The sequence below is a fragment of the Vulpes lagopus genome, chromosome 7, assembly GCF_018345385.1.
Source record: "Vulpes lagopus strain Blue_001 chromosome 7, ASM1834538v1, whole genome shotgun sequence".
Classification (NCBI taxonomy): Eukaryota; Metazoa; Chordata; class Mammalia; order Carnivora; family Canidae; genus Vulpes; species Vulpes lagopus.
The window spans coordinates 105,425,391-105,448,419 of record NC_054830.1 but is presented as its reverse complement, the minus strand read 5'-3'; the positions used below and the strand labels follow the sequence as shown (position 1 = coordinate 105,448,419).

At 38.0% G+C, this 23,029-nt stretch overlaps 2 protein-coding genes and 1 non-coding gene across 5 annotated transcripts in view; 1 reads left to right on the top strand and 2 right to left on the bottom strand.

Annotated features, from left to right (window-relative positions):
* Window positions 1-15,436, bottom strand: part of KIAA2026 (KIAA2026 ortholog) — a 116,363-nt gene extending 100,927 nt beyond the window's left edge. Inside the window, exons 1-2 of one of the 2 annotated variants that reach the window (XM_041761568.1) lie at window positions 15,361-15,436; window positions 14,248-14,984 (exon numbers count right to left, since the gene is read on the bottom strand). In XM_041761568.1, the coding sequence (XP_041617502.1) occupies window positions 14,248-14,840 (593 nt within the window). In that variant the 5' untranslated portion in view covers window positions 14,841-14,984; window positions 15,361-15,436. Of the gene's footprint in view, window positions 1-14,247 lie in introns of both variants that reach the window. The other variant, XM_041761569.1, reaches the window with a different exon arrangement.
* Window positions 5,507-5,701, top strand: LOC121496396. Its single transcript, XR_005989216.1, has one exon. It is a non-coding gene; the product is annotated as a U2 spliceosomal RNA (small nuclear RNA).
* Window positions 15,437-16,896: 1,460 nt separating the features above from the next.
* Window positions 16,897-22,508, bottom strand: RANBP6 (RAN binding protein 6). Of its 2 annotated transcripts, XM_041764168.1 has the most exons (2): window positions 22,337-22,508; window positions 21,007-21,221 (listed from the first exon to the last, which is right to left on the bottom strand). In XM_041764168.1, the coding sequence occupies exons 1-2, from the start codon at window positions 22,470-22,472 to the stop codon at window positions 21,151-21,153; spliced, it is 207 nt and encodes a 68-aa protein (XP_041620102.1). In that variant the 5' UTR covers window positions 22,473-22,508; the 3' UTR covers window positions 21,007-21,150. The 2 variants fall into 2 exon arrangements, with proteins under 2 accessions (XP_041620101.1, XP_041620102.1); XM_041764167.1 differs by having other exon boundaries at window positions 16,897-22,508.
* Between the last annotated feature and the right edge of the window lie 521 nt (window positions 22,509-23,029).

Below are 23,029 nucleotides of genomic sequence, written 5' to 3'. Positions count from 1 at the left end.
GAAAATGGTCAAGAACAAAGACAGTCAAGAACTGACAGGAGGAGCAGCCATGACAAAAACAAACAAAAAAATAAATAAATAAAATCTTGAGGATAGAGCATTCTAGATAAAAGAAAGAAAAAGTATCAAGGCTTTCAGGTGAGGAATGGATTGGCTGGTAGGTACAACGGAAAACCAAACTCCTTACTATAGTTTAAGTGCCAATAAAGTACTTTAAGCAGGAGAGTGACTTCCCTTACTGTACATTTTTAAATGTTCACTCTGGCTGCTAAGTAGAAAATGGGACTCTAGGAGAAAAAAGCAGAAAAAAAAAAAGAAAACAACTTGTGAGTAAATAATACATATGATACAGATGAGATAAAAAGACTACCAAGTGATAAGTGATTACCTCTGTCTGATGGGATGGGTGATTTTTTATTTTAATTTTTTGACAACTTTCTATTTTTTTCAAATCTTCTTCAAAAAAGAGTATGCTTGGCAGAGTATTTATAGAATATGGAAAGAAATGAATAAATTTTAACTATTAGAGAAAAAAGATTTAAACTGCTATTAAAAAACTAAACTAGGGCAGCCCCGGTGGCTCAGCAGTTTAGCACCAGCTTCAGCCCAGAGTGTGATCCTGGAGACCCTGGATCAAGTCCCACGTCGGGCTCCCTGCATGGAGCCTGCTTTTCCCTCTGCTTGTGTCTCTGCCCCCCACCCCACCAACCTCCTGGTCTCATGAATAAATAAATAAAATCTTAAAATAAAATTAAACTAGATCTCAGTTATCCTATAGTGAAGGATATAAATGGTTCTCCTACTTGTTCAGTACTCTGTGGATCACCATGAAATACTGTCATATTTAACTGTTTCTTAAAACCTTTTATCTAACATGTTATTTGAGATTATATTCTTATAAATTACATTACACATACATATTTGGGTCTATAAAAACTGTCAAATTACCATAATTAGCTGATACTGTCGATGTGTATTTGCAATTTATTAATTATATTTGCCATATTCTTTTTCTTTTTTTTTTTTTTTTGCTTCCTGGCAAACAAAATTGTTCAAAATAACCTATAAAACTTGGTAGACAGAATGACATATTGGTAGAATTCTGTATTGTACCTACCTTTTCTTTCCTGTGAATTGGGAGAAGACTGAAATTATTCAATTAAAAAACACCCAAAGTCCAACGTAACATTATTTAGATATTTAAATATAGCATCTAATCTAAATTATTTGGCAAAAACAGTGCTGTCTTTCTCTTCTTTCTAGCATTATTCTTGGACTTAATATAAAACAATTTTTTCCAGATAGATTTCTATATAATCCTCCACCAAACTTGCTACTGAAGAGAAATAAAGTCAAATGCAAAATTAAAATTGAGAAGCCAAAAATTAAGGGATAGAAAACAATCAAATTAATGTAAGTTTTCTTTTCTAATTCGTGTCATTTAAGTGTCCTTTGTAATTCTCCATCTTAAAAGCTTTAATAACTAATTTAGAATATCAAACTCTGTATTAGGACAGCACATTAGGCCCTATGTGATCTGGCTCCATAATCTGCACTGCATAAAACCTGCCACTACTTTTCTATATATAACTACACTCCAGCCAAACTGCTGGTCATTCCCAGCAAATGGCGGTCATTCCCTAGCATATGGTGGCTTTTTTTGCCTTTATACTTTTGAATATTCTATTCTTGTTGACTGAATGACCTTCACATCAACTTAGTTTATCAACTCCTATCTTTCCATATTTATCTCTGAATCCCTCTACAGTGCCTTATCAAATAGTAAGCACTGTAAATACATGTTGAATATAATTAACTGTCTTAATACATTAACATACACTACCTTCTATTATGCTTTTAAATACTATGTCCATCCTCTAAGGGAAGACACGGTTATCTGCATTAAACTTAATCATTATCTACTGAACTTCTTCTGTACTTGAAGAGCCAGATTCTGGCGATACAAAAATGCATGACATAATCTTAAAATTTAATGACGCAAATATATATGCAAACAGACAAACAGTATCATGGTATTCAAAAACTTCAATACAAACCATATGAATCCAAAAGGTATACCCTGTAAGAACAGAGAAGTACACCTACCCCATGCTGAAAAGAAGAGAGAGGAAGAGATGGGCAAAGAAGTTTTCTTGAGATGACAACTGTGCTGAGTCTTTAAGAACAAGCAGGAATTTTGACTTCATGTAACAGAATATTTCATTTGATCTTTTTTTTTCCATATGCTCATCTATTTCATTAATTTAAGAACTACCAAACAACTATTATATATGCCTTAGACTCTGAAGATGCAATGGTGAATAAAACATATTCCCTGATCTCTTGGAGAGTACAATAAGATAGAGAGCCAGATATATCCCTAACAATTTTCTTACATGCTATATATAAGCAGATGCAAAACGAAGAATCATAAAGTACAGGGGAAAGAGCAATTAATTCTGTATCAGGCTTTGGGGAGGTGTTAAGATCTGAACTGAGTTTCAAATAATAATTAGGAATAGGAAAAAGAGACTTCTAATTAAAAAAAGGTACTCTAGATGTTTTGAAATTGTTCTGAATTTGATAAAGTTAATTGTCAATGACTATAAATGGAATTCTAGAGAAAACCAATATCTAATTCAGTACAAGTGTCGGTGGCAAAACCAGAAGTAAATTCACTTTACTCACAAAGGTATGACATCTCTAGTATAGTAAGTCATACATTCACTATCACTAAATTCTAGAATATCAAGAAAACTATTTTAAAGACATTCTTCCTCTAACTCAACTGCAAAGTAAAACATTACTCAAAGGTCAGAGTTATACAAGTCTCTTTAAACACTTAATAGTATAAATGTGGGCATAATGTAAACATATTTACCTTCGGGTAAATACTTGGGTATTATTTCTGTTAAAAGCCTAATTTTTCCTTCATTTAGTTAACTGGAATTTTTTTCCATTTTAACCAAACATTATTACAACTTACTGGATACTTACTAATTTTGTGGTTTAAATACTAATTTTGTGGTTTAAACCTATCCTTCTTAATCTTTCTTGGTCTATGCGACTCTGCTGACCTAATAAAGTTTTTTTTTTTTTTTTTTGCATTCTCTCCCTAGAAAAATTTAAATATACACACAAATACACACACTCTTCTGCGTACTGTATAGAGGGATGGGGGTGTGTAGAACTCCGGTTAAAAAGTTCACATTTTATAAAGGCTTGGAACTCATACTGAACAACAAAAGAGAAACACAAAATTTAAAAATCAGCCAAAAGGCTATGAGGTCAATTAATATAATACTTTACCTGATATAGTGCAGAGCAACGCTACAATAGCTAACCTTTGATCTCTTTCCACTGCTCCCAAAAATAACATAAGAAACACAAAGAATAGTATTCATGTCCAAAGGTGATATATAAGATCATACAAACAAATTTTAATGGATACAAACAGATGAGAATAAAACCCATAGTCTTTAACCTCAGACTTTTAAAAATATTGATGTTATTTTATAGTAACATAACATGATAATATTAACCCAATGTAGTAAAAGGAATTACTCCTAGAATTAATGTTTTAATATGATTCTAAGTTAAAAATTTTCTCAGATTATATATAAAGTAGCTTGCTCTTGAAATTACTTTCATGTTCTAAACTCCACTAGAGGAAGAAACTGAGAAAAAACTACTTGTCATATAAAGTTCAATAGATTAATTTTAAACATGAAGAAAAAACTCCAAAAACCTCATAAAATCACTACTCATAATACTCCTTTAGCAGAGTCAGCCAAATTACATTATGCCATCATGCTAAATCTAAAAATTCATAATTTTTTAAAAAGATTTATTCATTCATGAGAGACACACAGAGCGAGAGAGAGAGAGGGAGAGGCAGAAACACAGGCAGAGGGAGAAGCAGGCTCCATGCAGGGAGCCCGATGTGGGACTTGATCCTGGGACTCCAGGATCACAGCCTCGCCTGAAGGCAGGCACCAAACCGCTGAGGCACCCAGGATTCCCCTAAAAATTCATAACTGATTTAGAAGGCAAAACTAGAAACTGATAAATTCATCATAAGCTCAGGAACTAATCTTGACCCTTGCCTCAAAAAAAAAAAAAATTTGATTCTAAATTTGATGGAGCTTCCAGAACCAGCTACCTATTTATAGGAAATACAGAGAACAAAAGAATGGAATGCTATCAGCAAAATCCAAAACTAGACTCCAAATAACCTGGTTTCTTCAACAAAACCAATGCAAGAATGAAGGGGAAGAGTAGGGGAGAAATAAGAGAGAGAAGGAAGAAAGAGAAATCTATAAAGAGACATACAAACCGATCACAAATGTGTGGACTTCCGTTTGAATCATGTTGAAACAATATAAAAATTTAAAAATTACAATTTTTGAAAAAACTGGAAATGTGATTTTTGCTATTAGGAAATTTTTTTTGGTTTATTATGGTACTATAGTTACATTTTAAATCAAAAAGTTACAAACTGAAGCATTTACAGAATAATCTGTTGTCAATGATCTGCTTCAAAACAATACAGAAAGGAGGTATACAAAAGGTATGGATGGGGCAGAACCAGCCATGAATAAATACTATAGGGGACTGAGTAATAGGCATGTAGGGGTTCAAACATTCTGTTTTGCTTTCATGTATATTAGAAATATTCTAATAAAAGGTTTTAACACAATGTGAAAAAATCTAAAATCAGAAATTTTTCTGTGTAATAATTTGTGACAAACATGACTTTCAAGGTCTCTCAGTTTTTTTTCAGAGGAATAATACAAATACCAAGTATCGTCTCCTCACCCCATCCCCAACACACTCACTTTTTACCAGTTATTTCTGCAAACACTATTCCACATGAAAACATGAGTATAGGATTCTCCTCTCACTTCTCTCCTGCCTCCCCTTCATTCCAACTATAATTCAAACTGCAATGCAAATAAGGGCTGACAAGGGTAAAGGCAGTAGTAAATACTTCAACCAAAACTCTAAATTCTGAGAAGTCAAACATGACACAGTGTTACTATATCCTGAAGTAACAGTCCTCAAACTTCATTGTGCATAAAAGTCATTCAGGGAGCTTATTAAAAAGGTAGATTTCCTTATCTCCACTCTGAGAATCTCAGTTAACAGATTTAAATATGCTATTCTGCAGCTAGGAAATCTGCTTTTTAACACCATTTTATGTTGGGGATCTAGGAAACACCTTTTGAGGGATATGCCCCCAATACCTTTGAAAATGACCTTTAGGACTTATAACCATGTACTGCTTAACTGCAAGCCAACATTTATAGAAGTCAAACAGCAACAAACCAAAGCAGAAAAAGTCCCTGCCCTCATAGATTTTACACTCTAGCAAGAGAGGAGAAAAAGGTACAGGTAATTACTCCTGAAACTAATAATAAACTATAATGTTAACTAAATTGAATTTAAATTAAAAAAATTTTTTAAAAAATATACGTAATTAAATCCTATTTTAATGCTACATTGCATCGCTTCTCGGCCTTTTGGCTAAGATCAAGTGTAGTATCTGTTCTTATCAGTTTAATAATATCTGATACGTCCTCTATCCGAGGACAATATATTAAAATGGATTTTTGGAGCAGGGAGATGGAATAGGAGCTTGCTCCGTCCACTCCGCGCATCGACCTGGTATTGCAGTACCTCCAGGAACGGTGCACCCCGTCGGGGGAAACACTCGATTGTCAAAGAGAGACAAGAAGCTGCCTGGAGCAGCGCTTAGGGAGGCTCTTTACTGTTCTCGGGGAGAGTTGGGGAAAGCTCAGAGCGATACTTGAACCGAGTTGATTTCTTGCCTTTTTTTTTTTTTTTTCTCCAGCTTTGCTAATCCCTGGCGTAGTTTCACAGTTTGTGAGAACACTGACAGTTGTACTAGTGCTTTTCTCTTTCTGGTTTAAATTGTTCATTTCCCTAAAGCTGTTTTTAAGTTTTATTTGTATCTTTTTTTTTTTTTCTCAAAAAAAAAAAAATAATGCTACATTGCAATAAATGCTTCCTTCATAGGAAGGAAAACAAAGTTAAGGAGGATAGATAATGACTAGGGAGAGGAACACTTTTTTTTAAATTTAAATTCAACTGGCCAATATATAGTACATACTTAGTTTCAGATGTAGTGCTCAATAATTCATCAGTTGTTTATAACACCCATGCTCATCACTTCATGGGTCTCCCATTATGCACATCACCAAATTATCCCACCCCTTACCCACTTCCCTTCCAGCAACACTCTGTTTCCTACTAGTCAATGCAAGTCTATGAGAGTCAAGAGTCTCTCATGGTTTTTCTCCCTTTCTGATGACTTCCCATTCAGTTTTTCCTCTCTGACCCTATGATCCTCTGCCCTGTTTCTTGTATTCCACATGAGTGAAACCATACGATAAGTGTCTTTCTCTGGTTGACTTATTTCATTCAGCATAATACCTCCAGTTGCATCCACTAGGATGCTTAGGAAAGACCTGCAAATAAGGTAGCATCAGAGAAGTGAGTAAGTTGAGAAATGAGTTTATCTCTAGGAAGGGTCTAAATTTAAACCTACTTTTCCTCAAGTACAAGTATTTAAGACAAACATAAAATATATCTTCAATTTTATTGATTATATTCTAACATTTTTACCTTCCAATTATATTAATTCAGATTTTTAAAAATTAAGCTTAGGGGCACCTGGGTGGCTCAGTCAGTTAAACATTTGCCTTTGCCTTAGGTCATGATATAAGACCAGGGTCCTGAGATAGAGCCCCACACCTGGCTCCCTGCTCAGCGGGAGACTGCTTCTCCTTTTCCCTCTGCTATTCCCCTTGCTTGTGCTTTCTCTCTCCCTCTCTCCCCCTCTCTCTCTCGAATAAATAAAATCTTAAAAAAAAATAAAACAAAAATAAAAACTTAAGCTTATAGGCTAATTGTTTCCATGAGAAAACATTTCTATGTTGTAAGTTTTTCAGATGACCTGTTCTTCTCTTTCAATGCAAATGAAGTGGACTCTGTTCTTATTTTTAGAACAAACATGAGAAAAGCCCCTGAATTCACTTGGAAGTATATATTTCCAGATATGCTAAGACATTTAAAGAGATATAAAAGAGCTATCGGAGAAGTTATTTTTGTGAACATATTTTCAGATAGATGGCTATACTCAAAGCTTTAAAATAAAATTCTGGGGTGAATTATCATTAACTATTTCAACTCCTTAAAAGTGTACTTACAAAATCTATATATTTTATATTTTGAATGGTAGTACAAAAATAACAACAGTAATACATGTTCATTATAAACAAACAAAATTAGGAATGGAAGGGAAAATTTAAAACACCCACAGTTCCACTACCCAGTTATGACATTTTACATGTATATACTACCTTACAACTTTGGTGTTACAAATTTTTAATCTGATTTCTTAACGTACACACTTTTTCCAGTTGTAAATACTAATTTCCTTTAAATAAAATATTTTTTTAACCAGAAAGTAATATATTTAATACAGATAATCTAGGACATACAGAAAAGTTAAAAGAAGAAAATGAAAAATATTCAGAATCTTGCTACTTAGCAATAACCACTATAAACACTTTGTTCATGTTCCTAAGTCTTTTTTTTCAAAGTGAACATACTTAATATACTAACTTTTAAGCACAATTAATTCTGGAACACTCCGAGGTCCCAAGTGGAAGATGATATAACAAAGAGCATGGTGATAATACTACCACTGGGGTTTATTAGTCTTTCCCAATTAAAAAAAGAAGAGCCTCAAATAATTTCAAAGATTCATATTACTATGCAAGTTCCTTGGAAATGAAAACAGCTATTATTTGCTATGGGCATCTCTAATTTTATGGAGATAGCCTAGAGATGATTTGAAAGTTGAACTACAACTATGAAAGGGATCCAATCTCTCTGAAACATGAATTTTCCCTGCTCTAGTTTTTTTCCTTAGGAAAAATAATAAATAAAAAGACACAATACAATGAGAAACATGCCATAAAGGCAAAACATATTTGAATCTATTAAGATTTTTATTCTACTAAACCTAAATCATTCTCAAATTAACAAGTGGAACAAAATCTCCTAAAATAATAGACTATAAATTTACAATATTCCCAATAATACCTTTTACTTATTCCAGAATGAACTCACTTCAGTTTTATTAATTGCCTATCCTTAATTATTTCAACGTTTAGTATACGTTATACAGATTTTAATTGCATTCTTCTTATGTCTCATCTTTCCAGTTTGAAGACAATCAATCCTCACACAAAGTTCTGTTTTTGGTCCTCTTGTATTTTTACTAGATTCCCTCCTCAGCAATTTTAATCATTCCATTTCTTCAACCACCATCCTTCCACAGATTAATTCCTTTTTTTTAAAGATTTTATTTATTTTATTTATTCACGAGAGACAGAGAGAGAGAGAGAGAGAGAGAGAGAGAGAGAGAGAGAGAGAGAGGCAGAGACACAGGCAGAGGGAGAAGCAGGCTCCATGCAGGGAGTCTGATGTGGGGCTTGATCCCAGGTCTCCAGGATCACACCCTGGGCTGAAGGCGGCGCTAAATGGCTGAGCCACTGGGGCTGCCCAAATTAATTCCTAATTAAACATCTCTAATCTAACCCTAGTCACTCTGCTGAATTCTATCTGCAGCCTTCTAATAATTCTCAGTTGCGTATCTTCAAATGAATGCCTCATGTTCCCTTAGCATCACTATCACCTGGGCTCAAGTTCACTTTGTATATCATCCTTTCCTTCATACCCCACATCCAACAGCTTGCCATTTGATCACTTTCACTAACAAAAAAATCTCATAATACAATTAAACATAATTTATCAATATTTCTCAGTGTTCTGCAAATGGTACCATACTTCCAGATCTGACAATGGCACAGGTTAGAGAATCACAGTTTTAACATATTTAACCTTTTATTATAACTGTGTATGTACCACCTTTTAAACCTTTTGGGCGGGACGCCTGGGTGGCTCAGTGGTTAAGTGTCTGCCTTTGGCTCAGGGCATGATCCTGGAGTCCTGGGATGGAGTCCTGCATCAGGCTCCCTGCTTCTCCCTATGCCTATGTTTCTGCCTCTCTCTTTCTGTGTCTCTCATGAATAAATAAATACAATCTTAAAAAAAAGTAAACCATTTGGGGACAGGAACTGTTCTCTAAATTCTAACACATAACAGGTGCTCAATAAATGTCTTATTAATTGAAATCCTTCATCCTTTCATCAGTACACTTAAACATTTTCTGACTCTTCTCTCAATAACACAGTAATTTTTTTAGAATGCAACTGTAATAAATAGAACTACATGGAGTTTCAAGGTCTAACATTCTATAGTTCTGAACACGAGGTAAATCCAAGTTCTATTACCAAAGGTCCCCAATTTTTAAAGATTTACATTAAAAAGATAGAATTACAGAATCCAGTAGAGGTGAGGGAAGTTAGATTACTAGGGAGAGAGAAATATCCTGTCTAAATTCCCAATTAATTTCTGGAATTTGATCTCAACTGAGAATAAGCAAGTCAACAAAATTCAAAATTTTATCTAGGAAGTAATTAAAATTGGTCTATAAAATTTATTTTTCAGTTTGTGTACTTGGGAACCTCTAGTATTTTTACATTTTTGAGGTTTATGATGATGCTGTTGTACTCTCACCCCCAAGAAAAACATTCTGTCAAAAAGCAATCACAAAACTAAGAACCTTTAGCTATATTTTAAGAAAACATTTAAGTCCATTACATGTACCATTTTTTAACAGCAAGTTAATTCAGAAATCAAAAATAATTTTAACAAGGAAGTATTACAGGTGACTTTCACCAAAATATTATTTTTTAAGTTTTTAAATTTTAATTCCAGTAGAGTTAACATATAGTATTCTACTAATATCAGGTGTACAATTCAGTGATGCAGCAATTCTACATTGCTTAGTACTCATCATAAGTATACTTTTTAATCCCCATCACCTATTTAACCCATTCCCCCCCCCCCCAACTTCTCCCTCTAGTAACCATCAGTTTGTTCTATATAGTTAAGAGTCTCTTTCTTGGTTTGTCTCTTTTTTTTTACCTTTGCTTGTTTGTTTTGCCAAAACATTATTTTAAGTTGCCAAAATTAAAAATTTAAATTCAGCTCTGTTGGAGGGTCACAGGTGGTAACTCTTCTACAGCTATAGCCTTTCAAAACTACAAAAAGCCATCTTCTAGCTACATAGCAATATTCTTAAAGATTTCAACAATATTTTGGGATGCCTGGGTGGCTCAGTGGTTGGGTGTCAGCCTTCAGCTCAGGGCATGATACTGGGTGCCCTGGATCAAGTCCCACATCAGGCTCCCCACAGACAGCCTGTTCCTCCCTCTGCCTGTGTTTAAATAAATAAAAACTTTCAACAATATTTAAAAATTTAAAAGCTTTCAAATATATCATTATTTAAAATTTGGAGGAGTCAAAAATTCTTATTCATATTTGACAGTTTCTACAGATCTGCACATAACTTTCTATTAAGTATTTTTTATTCTTTTTCACTTAGCAGATGAATTTCTCCCTATTTCTAATGCTAACTGCTATTTCTCTCAGTTGTTTCAAATAAACGAATGAGATCCCTTCTAAAATAGAACTTTGAGAATAGTTATGTTGTCTTAGTCCTAGTTCTATCACAAATTATACATATAAAACATATTGTTATTTATTGCTATATTTATATATAAAATTATATTTATGAATTCATAGATTTTTATACATGTAATGCTATTATATACATGAAAGGCAAAACAAAAATAGATATTTAAAAAAGAATTTAAAAAACAACATTATACTATAGTTGTAATATTTTCTTCTCTCACCTCAATCATTCAATCATCCTGTATACCTGCTGTGGTGCAAACACTACTCTAGAGACCACACTGTAGCCATAGAGAGGTACTTGTAATTCCCAGAAACACTATACTGTTTCATAGCTTGCATTCACTGTAGTTGAGCATTCTAGTAGACTGCCCCCCTCAAGCCCTCTAAAAAATATCCAGCAGCAATCTTCAACTTCTTTAATAATCAGGTCACATATAAGCTTTTTTTTTTTTTTTTTTTTTAAGATTTATTTATGAGAGACACAGAGACAGAGGCAGAGACATAGCTAGAGGGAGAAGCAAGCCAACTCCCTGCAGGAGCCTGATGTGGGTCTCGATTCCAGAACTGTAGAATCAAGCCCTGAGTCGAAGGCAGAGGCTCAATTGCTGAGCCACCAGGCATCCCACGTATAAACTTCTTTACCAAACCTTTTACCTAATCTCTTTACCCCTTTTCATTTCCTCCTCTCATTTGCCACGCCCATGTTTCAGACTTAGGTCTCCCTCTTAAATTCTCCTTGCACCTTTTCATATGCCCACTATAGAATCATTATCTTTTTAAGTTTCTGTTTCCCTACTCACTATAAATCACTTTAGAGCAGGGGACTTATCTTTTGATCTCAGGGACTTGAACGTCTACCTTTGGCAAATACTCTCATATTTGTACAATTAACTTACCTAGCCTAACACTTTCACAGTATGAATGACTGAACTGAGATTCAAATTAAACACTGTGTCCCCAGTCCAGGGTACTAATGCCATTGGGCTGCTCTATGATAATAATGTGGCATCTTCTCTAATGTACCTCATTTCTTATTCATAAAATACTCATAAAAGCTCAGCAGTATATGAAACAGCTGTAAAGTTCTCTTTACAATAATCTAAAACTAAGAATTCAGTATTTCACAAATATATATAAATATATATATAAAAATATAAAAGAAAAATTATATCTAAATAATTTTTTAAATTACTAAAACACCACATAATTTACAAATAAAGTATCTGAATCAACTGCTGAAAATCATACTCATGTGTCCAGTCTATAGAATGTTGTTCTGTAATGTCTATGTATCTTAATTGCATACCAAACAGTTATAAACAATGCTTTTCTCAAAGTTATGCCCATTCAAAGTATTTATTTAGTAATAACTCAGATTTTAGGCTCTTGCAGAAAAAGAAATGAATTCCTAATATCTACAAGTGTGGACCAGCAAACCTATTATTTACAAAATGTTTACATACATCAAATACAATAAAAGCAAGGGACTCAAAACTTAAATCTGAGACCATCATATTATTTTTTTGCTACTAAATTGCAAGAATTTTATCTCTCTTGAATTAAGAATGCCAGAAATACATTATTACGTTTATAAACAACATAACATTTTAAGTTTAATTTCTTTTTTTTTTTTTAAGGTTTTATGTATTTATTCATGAGACACACAAAGAGAGAGAGGCAGAGACACAGGCAGAGGGAGAAGCAGGCTCCCTACAGAGAGCCTGGTACTGGATCCGGGTCTCCAGGATCACACCCTAGGCTGAAGGCGGTGCTAAAGGGCTGAGCCACCCGGGCTGCCCTTAAGTTTAATTTCTAAGTATGGATTTAACTATTAGATCATATGGGAATACAGTATTCTGAGCATTGGCCACCAGGAATCATTCTAAGCATTCAGAAATTAAGTTTATGAAGAACAGAAATAATCCCCCTGCTTTTTGTAAGACTCAAGAAGTATTTATTATACACCCATTGACTCTGAAAACACCTGTAATTCATCCAAACCAATATGCTACTTCTTAGCAACCATTTTCTCTCATTCTATATCCCTGTTTCCACACTTATAAAACTGGATGCTGGGCCTAGATGAATTCTATGGTGCTTTCCAGGTCTAAAATCTTGTGACATCAATTTGGAGTATACCTTACTACTTTAAAAAAATGACATGTGAATGGATTTTTTAAAGGAGTCATAACTATAATGACTGTGGAGACGAGTAATAAACCCACAAATATAACATCATTAAATAAAATATTAAAAGAAAACCCGTGAATAATTATTACTGAATAATTCTACTTTATGAAAGAATTCAAGAAGGGATTCCTTAAATAGAGACCCTCTAGTGAGTCAGGCACGATGTTAACTAGTGTTTTCAGTAAAAGAAGTCACTGACAGTCTTGCAAACATCATATGGGAAGCCAGTGACAGATTAGACTACTTTTAAATTACCATTATAAATTAAGGAGCAAAAACCTACAAGTTCTCAGGAGCTATTCATAAAAGTACTGGTATAATGCCCGGTTTCAGATATGAGGAAAATATTCACTTTATTCAACTATTACTAATACTGTCATGGTTATAATTTACATGAGACTATGGAATCGACACTGTTGACTTTACATTTATTACCTCATTTAATCCTACAGTAAACCCCATGAGGTACTATCCTCATTTTACAGAAGAAACTGAAGCCAAAATGGTAAAGTGACTTGCTCAAGTTCACTCAGCTCATTTAAAAAAAAAAAAAAAAAATCAAACTAGTATTCCACTTCAACTACCATTTCCAACATTGAATCATTTTTCTATTCTATTCTATTTTTCTATTCCTGAAGCATTTCCACTTGAGAAAGCAATTTGGTCACATCAAATATATAATTATAAATACGTTTATTTTGTACTTACTGTGTTACATTACTTCCTCTCAGTTAAGAAAAATAATTGAATATATGGGTGTAGAATACCAAGAGCACAGTGCCACCTGAATTGACTATGATTTCTGGTCGAATAAACACAAATGTCTAAACGTCTTAAAAATTTTTTGTTGATGTATCCACCATTACGGCCAAAATGTAGTCTGCTCACATGAAGCTAGGAGAAAAGATCAGGAACACGCCAGAGTAATTATTAATCATTTAAAAACAATCCATAAATTTACGACGGCCGACGTAGGTAGTGAAACATTTTTTTAGTGGTTTGAAACGACTACCTTTTTACATGAGCCAAACACATTTTTCTAACAGTATTTCATTCCAGAAACTTTTTAAATGTCATGTTAAAACTGTCTAAAAGTTGTGACCTAACCCACTAAAACTTTTTCTCTACCCTATCCTATCCCCGTCATTCTTCCCGTGGGCATCACTTTACACCTACAAACTTGACCTGTTTTTCGGCGCTCAGGGCTCTAATCCCTTTCAGGTCGGTCTTCATCTGGGTGTCCACCTCCAGCACAGCCCTGAAGGCCCCCAATCAGAGCCGCTCCTCCTCCTCGGGCTCCCGGGCACCAGCTCAGCACCTATCAGCTACGCCCCCGGCCCCTGGCCCAACCCATCCTCGGACACGTGCGAGGCAGTTTGTGTCACTCCATCAGTCCCAACGGGGATCAGTCCCACTTACCGAGAGAGAAGCGCCAACTTTTGCTCCAGCATCATCTCCAGCTTCTGGCCCTGTTTGGAGATCCAATGGTCCACCCCATGCAGGCGGTAGCACGTTTCCAACATCAACCTGAAGTCCGCCACGAAGTCGGTGATGCCCCCATACAGGCCGCTGGCGAACTTCTCCTCCATCTTCAGCAGACACATGCCCTGCCCGAGCTGCGGCGGGAGGGTGCGACCGCCCCGGCCCCAGCTGCGCGGCCCCTCGGCCACCTCCTCCTCCCCGGCGGCAACGCCCCCCAAGGGCTGCAGGAAGGGGGCGGTGAGGCCCCGGTGCTTCTCCTGCAGGAACTCGCCCAGGATGCGGTAGCCCTGCTGCAGCTCATAGGTCAGCTCCTGCTCCTTGCAGCCCCCGCCCCCGACCACCATCGCCTCTTCCTCCTCCTCCTGGTCGCCCTCATTCTCCCGCGACGAGGCACTCCTCCCTTGGGCCGGCCCTGAGGCCGGGACCGCCGCTGCCATCGCCTCCTCGCCGTCCTCTTCCTCGGGCGCGGGTGGCGGCCGCTCCTCCTCCCCGGCCGGCTCCATCTGCCCCGGCGTCCTGGGCACGCTCATGGCCCCAGCGGGATCAGGTGGGGCGGTGTGGAGCCGCCGCTCGAGGCGCGGGGGACGCGTGAGCGCGGGCCGCCTCCTCAGGGCACGGTGGTGCAGCGCAGCCCCAGCCGCATCGGGTTCTCTCTCCGCCGCCCGCTCCGCTCACTACGCCGGGGGTGGGGTGGGGGGGAGTGGGGGGGTCCTGAGCTCGCGGCCGGCGGGGCGGGGTTACATGGCGCGCGGGGGAGGGGGAGAGAAGAGGAGAGCCGAGGTGCCCTCCCCCCCTCCCCCCAGCGGCGGCGCGCGCCAGGCCCTCCTCGGCCTCACCCCTCCGCGCCCCTCCCGCCCGCCCGCCCGCTCTCCGCAGGCCCCGCAGGGCCAGGCGGCCGAGGCCTCGGCGCCCCACCCCCTCCGGGACGGCTGGGAGGGGGCGAAAAGGAAGTGGGGCTTCTTCTCTCACCGCCCCCGAGGGGGCCGCAGGCCTGGGCTGCGGCGTCTGGGGCTCCTCCTCTCCCTCACACCCTCTCCCGCCCCTCTCTACCTGCGGGGTACCCGGGCAGGAGGAGGCGGCGCGCGGACCCGGCCCGGCGGCAACTGTCAGTTAGAAGTCCCGCTGGGCCGGGGGCGGGGGGGGCGGGGAGGAAGGGGAGGGGCAAGGAGAGAAGGGGGAGGGCCCTCAAGCTACTCCCGGGCTCTGGGGCAGGCTGTGGAAAGACGCAAATAAAGAGACCCTGTCGCCATCCATGGTGCGCATGCGTGGTAGGACAGCCCCACCCACTCTCTCGCGTCCCGCCGGGCTTCGCGAAAGCACAGGCTTCGGCTCAACTGCCCGCCCCGAGGCTTGGTAGGTGGCGCGGCCGAATGATGTCATCAGTTTGTAGACGACTGTTAAGGACGGAATGGAGAGGGTCGCAGCTGTACTCGTCGCTGCCAGAGGCCAAAAAGGGCTTTTAAAAACGTGTACCGCAAGCCCTTCTTTCTTTTGCGAGATCCTAATTAGCCCTGAAAACTAAGATTAATTCTGAAGGAACTTGCTAGATAACTCTCCTTAATGGCAAATGAATGGTGAGAAGGCACAAAATGTAAATCCTATCCTGTTGTAAATTTTATATCCACTGCATCCACCGTCCCCTTTGTGACTGCCAGATTTTTAATATAAAACTAGAATTTTCAAAAGTTTATAGAGAGGAGGTTCAAGGACTCAACCAGCTGAATCCTACGTTCACATGCAAAAGAACGAGATAATTTGTAGAACTCAAATTTCTAAAACTCCGGTCTCCGGAGTTCCTATTTAAGTAAAATCATGTCATGCGTTAAAATTAAAAACCTATTATCACCTCGATTCTTGAGATTTGCTAAGAATAAATGAAGGGAATGGAAGCTTATTAAAAATCCTTGGGATTAGAAGCAGTCTTCAAATAATTCAAGTCTAAGTTGTACAGCTTTAGTCAAGTCGTTAGCCTTAAAACGTCACTACCCATTTAAAAATTACTGTTGAGAGAATGTCTAATAAGTGGAATCATTCACTTTAATTTATATATTGCTTAAAGTAAGTGGAGAGAAAGGAGCTAATGGTTCCATAAAGCAGGTATTACTATTTTCTCATGTTCTTTTAGAAAGATGCACATATCTTTTTACTTACACAGAATGTTCTAGCTTGAAACCTGCAATAACTGTCCTAGAAGCCAAGCATTTTAAAAGTACAAGCTATCTGGGACTCCTGGGTGGTTCAGTGGTTGAGCCTCTGCCTTTGGCTCAAGGTGTAATCCTGCGTCTGGAGATTGAATCCCACATTGGGCTCCCTGTGAGGAGCCTGCTTTTCCCTCTATGTCTCTGCCTCTCTGTGTCTCTCATAAATAAATAAAATCTTTAAAATAAAATAAGTACAAGCTATCTAATCAAATGGTCAGGATACTTAATTTTTGGTTATTGTGAACTTTCAAAGTACTGATAACGTCAAAACTTCAAAGCTTGGTGGGGGGCAATAAGTTAAATAGCAATATTAGGTAAAATAGTTAAATGGGAACAGTTGAGTATTGACACTCCCATAGACACATCCATTATCCAGTTTTCAAGGTCGTCTCTCATCAGACATTTGTAATTTATTAGGCATTTACAGCATTCTCTCTCCTCAGAGGCCTTATATGTATCTCAGCTCACAGGAACAAAGCCAGGGACCAGTCTAACTTCAGCAACAGGCAAAGAAAAAAATGTGTCTGACTGGACATCCCTCATTTCTTTTGACAAAGCTCAAGAATCTGGACCTACCCTCCCCCAGCAAATATCCCCTCATCTTTATCTACCAACCCTATTTTATATAATACAGATTGCATTTATTGAACCCTGTGCCACCAAGCACTTTATGTGATTATCTCCTTTAATTCTCCCAACAATCCTAGATATCATGCCTATCTTACAGATGTAGAAACTATAACTGATGCTTAGGTTGAAAAAGTAGTTTGCCAAATTCAAATTTACGTCTATCATACTTAAAAATTCTCTATGATGTCTTATTCCAAGTCATCTGGCAGGATTTCCAGTTCCTCATGCACAAGAGTGTAGGGAATTGCTAGAAATTTGATCAAGGGCTTCTGAAAGAATATTAAGATAAATAGGTTTGAGTTGAAGAACATCAGCTATAAGTCATGGAGAAGCCAAGATGATTGCGATCTTAGCTATTACAAAAGTAAGATTGGGTCCTTAAACTTAAAAAAAAAAAAGACTGTCATACAAGAAATACATTGGTTGTAGGTAAATTAGAAAATATAGATTAGAAGGAAAACTGCCATTTAATCCCACCATCCAGAGAAAACTTCTATTAATACTTCGTGGTAGGATTTTTCTATTTATTCATGTATACTTTTATCTATCTTAAATAAAATTAAGGCTATACCATACTTAATGTCCTTTCCTTTTTTCCCCATATTAATAATAAATCATTGCAATAAATATAAATTCCATAGCTAAAACCTCAACTTCATATTTAGTCCACAACAGCCTAGATGGCCTGTTTAACTGGCAGGGAGTGAATCAGGGAAAATCTAATGAAAAAGGAATTCTAAACCATAAAAAAACACAGTAGCGGTACAAACAACAGCACTAACAGGTACCATTTATTAAGCACTTACTTGGTCTTAAATATTTGCTAAATACTTTACATACACAGTACTCACAATAACCTCAGGAAATCATGACATATATTTCTTCTTAAGTTTTGGATCAATGATTTGCTGACTAGAAAGCTTTTCTTCCATATAAAAAGCTTGACATTAAAGATCAACATTCCAATTAACAAAATTAACTCTAGATTTATAGAACAGTTTTCTTAAAATGCACATCTACTGCTAAATGATCTCAAAGCTTTTTTTTCATGCTTAAAGATAAAATTAATTTTGCTTCCCTTTCATTTTCATAATACAATAGTATCTATTAAGAACTTCTAAATAGAAATCTATCTAAGCCCCATTTTGAACCAGGGCTTCTCTTTTTGTTGGGCTGCTTTGCATGGGGAAAATGGCATACATACACAATGTAATATTCTGCTCAAACACATAATATGATAGACTCCCACAAATATTGATTACTATTTGTAAACACTGAGTAATAGTGTTACATGCTACCAATGTTACATGTACCAGGACAGCCTATTCAGTAAACATAGTTCTTAAGAGTCCTGAATAACTTGAAAAATAAGAGACCAGTCAGGCTAAGATTTTAAAGTTCTCTTAATTCTCAGCTGGACACCTGGGGGACTAGAATATGAATATGCCTCACCCTGTTCCCAGGAGGACAATATGAAAAAGTTCACACACTACATAGAGAAGACTCCCTACATCCATGGCAATATCTCAAAACTCTCTCCCAATTTCAGCATCCTCCTATTACCATGATAGTATCATCAAGGAGGAAGAAGCTTGCCACTATTTTTCATCCACAATTCCAAAGATATTTGTCCTGGAAGTTCTCCTATCTTTGTAAGCTCTCAGCATCTTGTGATAGGCAGTATAACATCTTAACACAAGTATATTGTTTGCCCAGCATCAATAATTCATACAAGCAGCAACAATTTATACACTTCACATCAACTAGGGGAAAGTTGACAAACATTCTAAGACAATGGAAGCATGGTTATCACCAAGTTCTGTGTTTAAGAGATAAAACATGCAAGGTGAACACCAGGCTAGAACACTGACTAATTCTGGAGAAACATATAGGAAAGGAATATAACTGTTTGGCAGGGAAAGAACAGTTCTCTCAATTATAATGGAATACATTCACAATAGTTATTTAGAATTACTTTTATGGTAAAAGACAGTCAAGTGACATTAAAGTGCATCAAGCAAAATTTAGCAGCTCCTGTAAAGCTTCCTGCTGCTCATCATCAAGTTGGGATATGCATTCCAACCATAATTCTTCAGAAGTCTGTACCTGACGCACAACATTAGCTAGGCGTTTGGCACAAGGATCTTCATAGTTAATAGTCTCATTAACTTTTCCTTCTGCAATTATACTGATTATTTTGGGAAGATTGGAATTATTTGGACCAAGTACAACTGGATGATTACTTTCAATTAAGTCACAGAGAAAACTCAAAGACTGAATAGCTTCCTCTTTATCCTCATGCAGTGGAAGCCATGATAACCAATGTGGAAGAACTTCATCTACATTTACACAGTTAGGCTTAAACCTCAAAATCTTCCCTACTGCTGAAATACAGTTCTCTGTAGCAATGACATTTTTTTTGGTTTTGGAATTTGCACACTTAATAACTTTTACCAGCAGTGGAACAGCTTCTGAACATAAAGAACGATAATCATCTCCACCAAACTGTGCCATAACACCCAGGCCATAAGCAGCAGCTTGTCTGACTTCAGGGTTATTGTCTCGCATATTTAGTAGCATTGGCCACCTAAAATATTCTACATATTTAAATGAGGTTGGACTGCAGTGCTCTATAATATCATCAAAAATGCACAATCCCCACTGTCTGTCTGGCCATGGCCTACTTGAACAAATTAGATTTACAATTAATGGAAGCAGCTGTTCAAACCACGGTAAAATCTTTTCCTTATAAGTACTAAATAATGAGTGCAAAATATCTGATACTTTGGTCAGAATATAAACATCACATTCATCCTCATCTTGTAGAGACATTTCAACCTGTTGGTCATAGTTTTCTTCCTGTCTTTTAACCTGTCTCAATTCTTGGTTTTTAAAATGCCCTTCAAGTTTTGCTTTCAGTATTTCTCCTAGTTCTTCCAAGTGTTCATCATTAAGGCACCCATCTCCCATTACTTCAATGGATTTTGCAAAAGAATTCATTACTTCTGAGAGTACATCTGTATCAGGTTCAGTCCCAATAGCCTTGATTAAAGGATCACATATGAATTGCCACATCTGTGCAAGATACTCTGGGCCACGAATTCTTGCACATTCCAGGAGAAAAGGCATAGACTCTGCTGCTGCCACTCGAACATTGTCATGGAAATAAAATTTCAATAAAGGAACCATAAGCTTTACAACTTGTTCTGTATATTCCACAAATCCTTCCCCTAATTCCTTAGCATAGTAAACCAACATTTGACAAGCAGTTGCTTTTGCTTCAAGTCCTGAAGTTTTAATTCCAAAACTTTGTTGGTCTCCAAGATTTACAAATTGCCATCCATCATCATCACTCATATTTTCCACATCTTGTGTGTCTAAGAGAGCAACATCAGGTTTTGCTGAAGCAGTCTTAATGAGAGGCTCAATAACCAGTGGAAGATACTGCTGAAAATCACTTCCAAGAATTTTACACATTCTGGCCCATGCTGAAACCATGTAAGATGTCTGAGGGTCATCATCTTCCATATTATTTAAGTCTGATTGTGTCTTCAACAATAGCTGCATCACATTTGATGCATCTTGCATAAATTTTTCCTTTCCAACAGCAAGACCAACATGGCTAATGCACTCAATAGTTTTTCCTTTCAGAAGCTTGAGTTCCTTTTGAATAGCAAGCTCAACAATGTGCTTTAGTGATGGCATAAATATATCATAATATGGAACAAATTTTTCTTCTATCGTATCTGCAACTGAGGCAATGGTTGTCACAAGCTGTTCCAAGGCCAATTTAGTTCCATTCCGAATCAACTCTTGAAGTTTAATCACCAAGATAGAATGTAGATTTCTCACCATACTATCCAAATATAGAACTAGCAATGCTTTGGGGCAGTCTTCTATAAAAATAATAAGTGCAGAAGCCGCATGTGATTGCACACGCTGATTACCTTGATTTTCCATGGTACGCAACAGAGCTGCAATCACTGTTTCATGGAATTTCTTTTGGAAGTTAGGCGCAAAATCTGTAGCCATCTGTCCAAGCGTAGTACAGGCTGCAGCCCTCACCCTTGGGTGAGGATCCTGAAGAAAAAGCAAAACAGAGTTAACTGTTTCATCTAGAATTGATTCCATTTGCTGATGGCATCCTTCTCCAATGGCAGATAAGGCCATTAATCCAGCATGTCGATATTTCCAGTCAGGGCTCTGAAGCATCTGCATGATGTGCTCCTTAGTCATTGGTAAAACAAGTTTTCCACCGAGCCCACAAGCCAGTCTGTCTAGTGCACTCTCAGCGGCAACTGCATTGCTGTCAAAATCATCTTCTTCCATCTCATCAGCATTTACCCAGTCCTCATCATCTTGTAGATCAACCATCATTGCTAATATATGAGGAACTGCCTGTGCAATTATATTTGTATGTTTTTTCAACATTGGGGTTGCAGTTTCAGACAAGGTCACTATTATTTCAAGGGCCAGCTGGCGTTGCAGATTACTAAGTCTAGAGTCTCCACATAACTTCAGACTCAACTGCAGAGTGTCTTCTAAATAAGGACCCAAGTATTTAGGTACAGTATCTGCAATCTCAACAAGGGATTCTAGCACTGAATCATCATCCTGGTAGCATGAGTCACTCACAGCCTGTAAGATTCCGGGAAGCAAGTCTGAAAAGTCTTTGAAAAGAGCAATATTATTCTCATTAGCAAGTACAAATGCAGCTGCAGCTCTAGCAGATAATGTCCTGATTGCTGGATGTTCTTGATCCTGAATGCACTGGTCCAACAACCGTTTGATGATATCCAAATCATGCCGCTCTTGGTTCCCAAAGATCCCAGGAAAGTGCCAGAAAACATGAAGTGCAACTTCCCATAGAACTACATTTTTAGAGTAGATTGAATCGATAAGGAACTTCAGACCTTCGGGCCAGTGGTTAGTGCCATCCTCATCTATCAAATTCCTGGCCAGCACTGCAAAAATATCACAAAGTTTTTTCCTCATGCTAGCATGTGTTTCTAACTTAACAGCCAGTATCAGTTCAATCTTGACGTCCCTCTGAACATCAGAAGGCAGATTTGGATAGACTTCCTCAAACCCAGAGGACAAAAGCCGTCGTAGCAGTGCGGCAGCCATTTGTCTCACCTCATAACCTGCTCTTCTATTTCTGACAGCATCTAAGAGGAATGTAGTCTTACACAGACCTGGGATATTTTCATAGATTTCCTCTGCCTGCCTCCGCACCATACAGCTTGGATTGATCAAGTTCTTCAGAAGCTGATAAAACTCTTGCTTTCCCGACACAGTAGCCGGTCCCCCTGCAGACACGGCCGCCGCCATCGCGCTCTGTCAGAGAAATCGCGACCGGGAAGGAAAGAGGGGGTCTGCGGCCAGAAGCGGTGACGTCAGCGGAGCGCCGGCGGGGATGGGAGGGGCCGCTGGCCCAGGCAGCCGGCGGTTTGGCGGCGCAGCGGGGCTGGGCCGCCGGGCGTCCGGGGATAGCAGGATGCGGTGGGGGCAGCCGCCGTCCTCCAGCTGTTGGCCAATCAGATTTAAAATGGATTAAATCTGATCTAAAATGGATAACTTTTTCAAAAAAAAAAAAAAAAAAGCACTTGCAGAAAGAGAGAGAGAGAAAAAAAAGAAAATTATGATATTGAATGTATTAGAATGGGATTATGGGTGATTTTTCCGGCTTTATTTCTAAACTGTTGTTACCCTGATAATTTTAAAACAATAATTACATCTTGAAAACTCCCCAGGTGAAAAGCCAGTCACAAAAGGCCAAATATTGTATGATTCCATTTATAGTAAAGGTCTTGAAAAGGCAAATCTATATAGTAGATTAGTGGTTGCCAGAGGCAGTGGGAACGAGAGAATGTAAAATGACTGCTGTC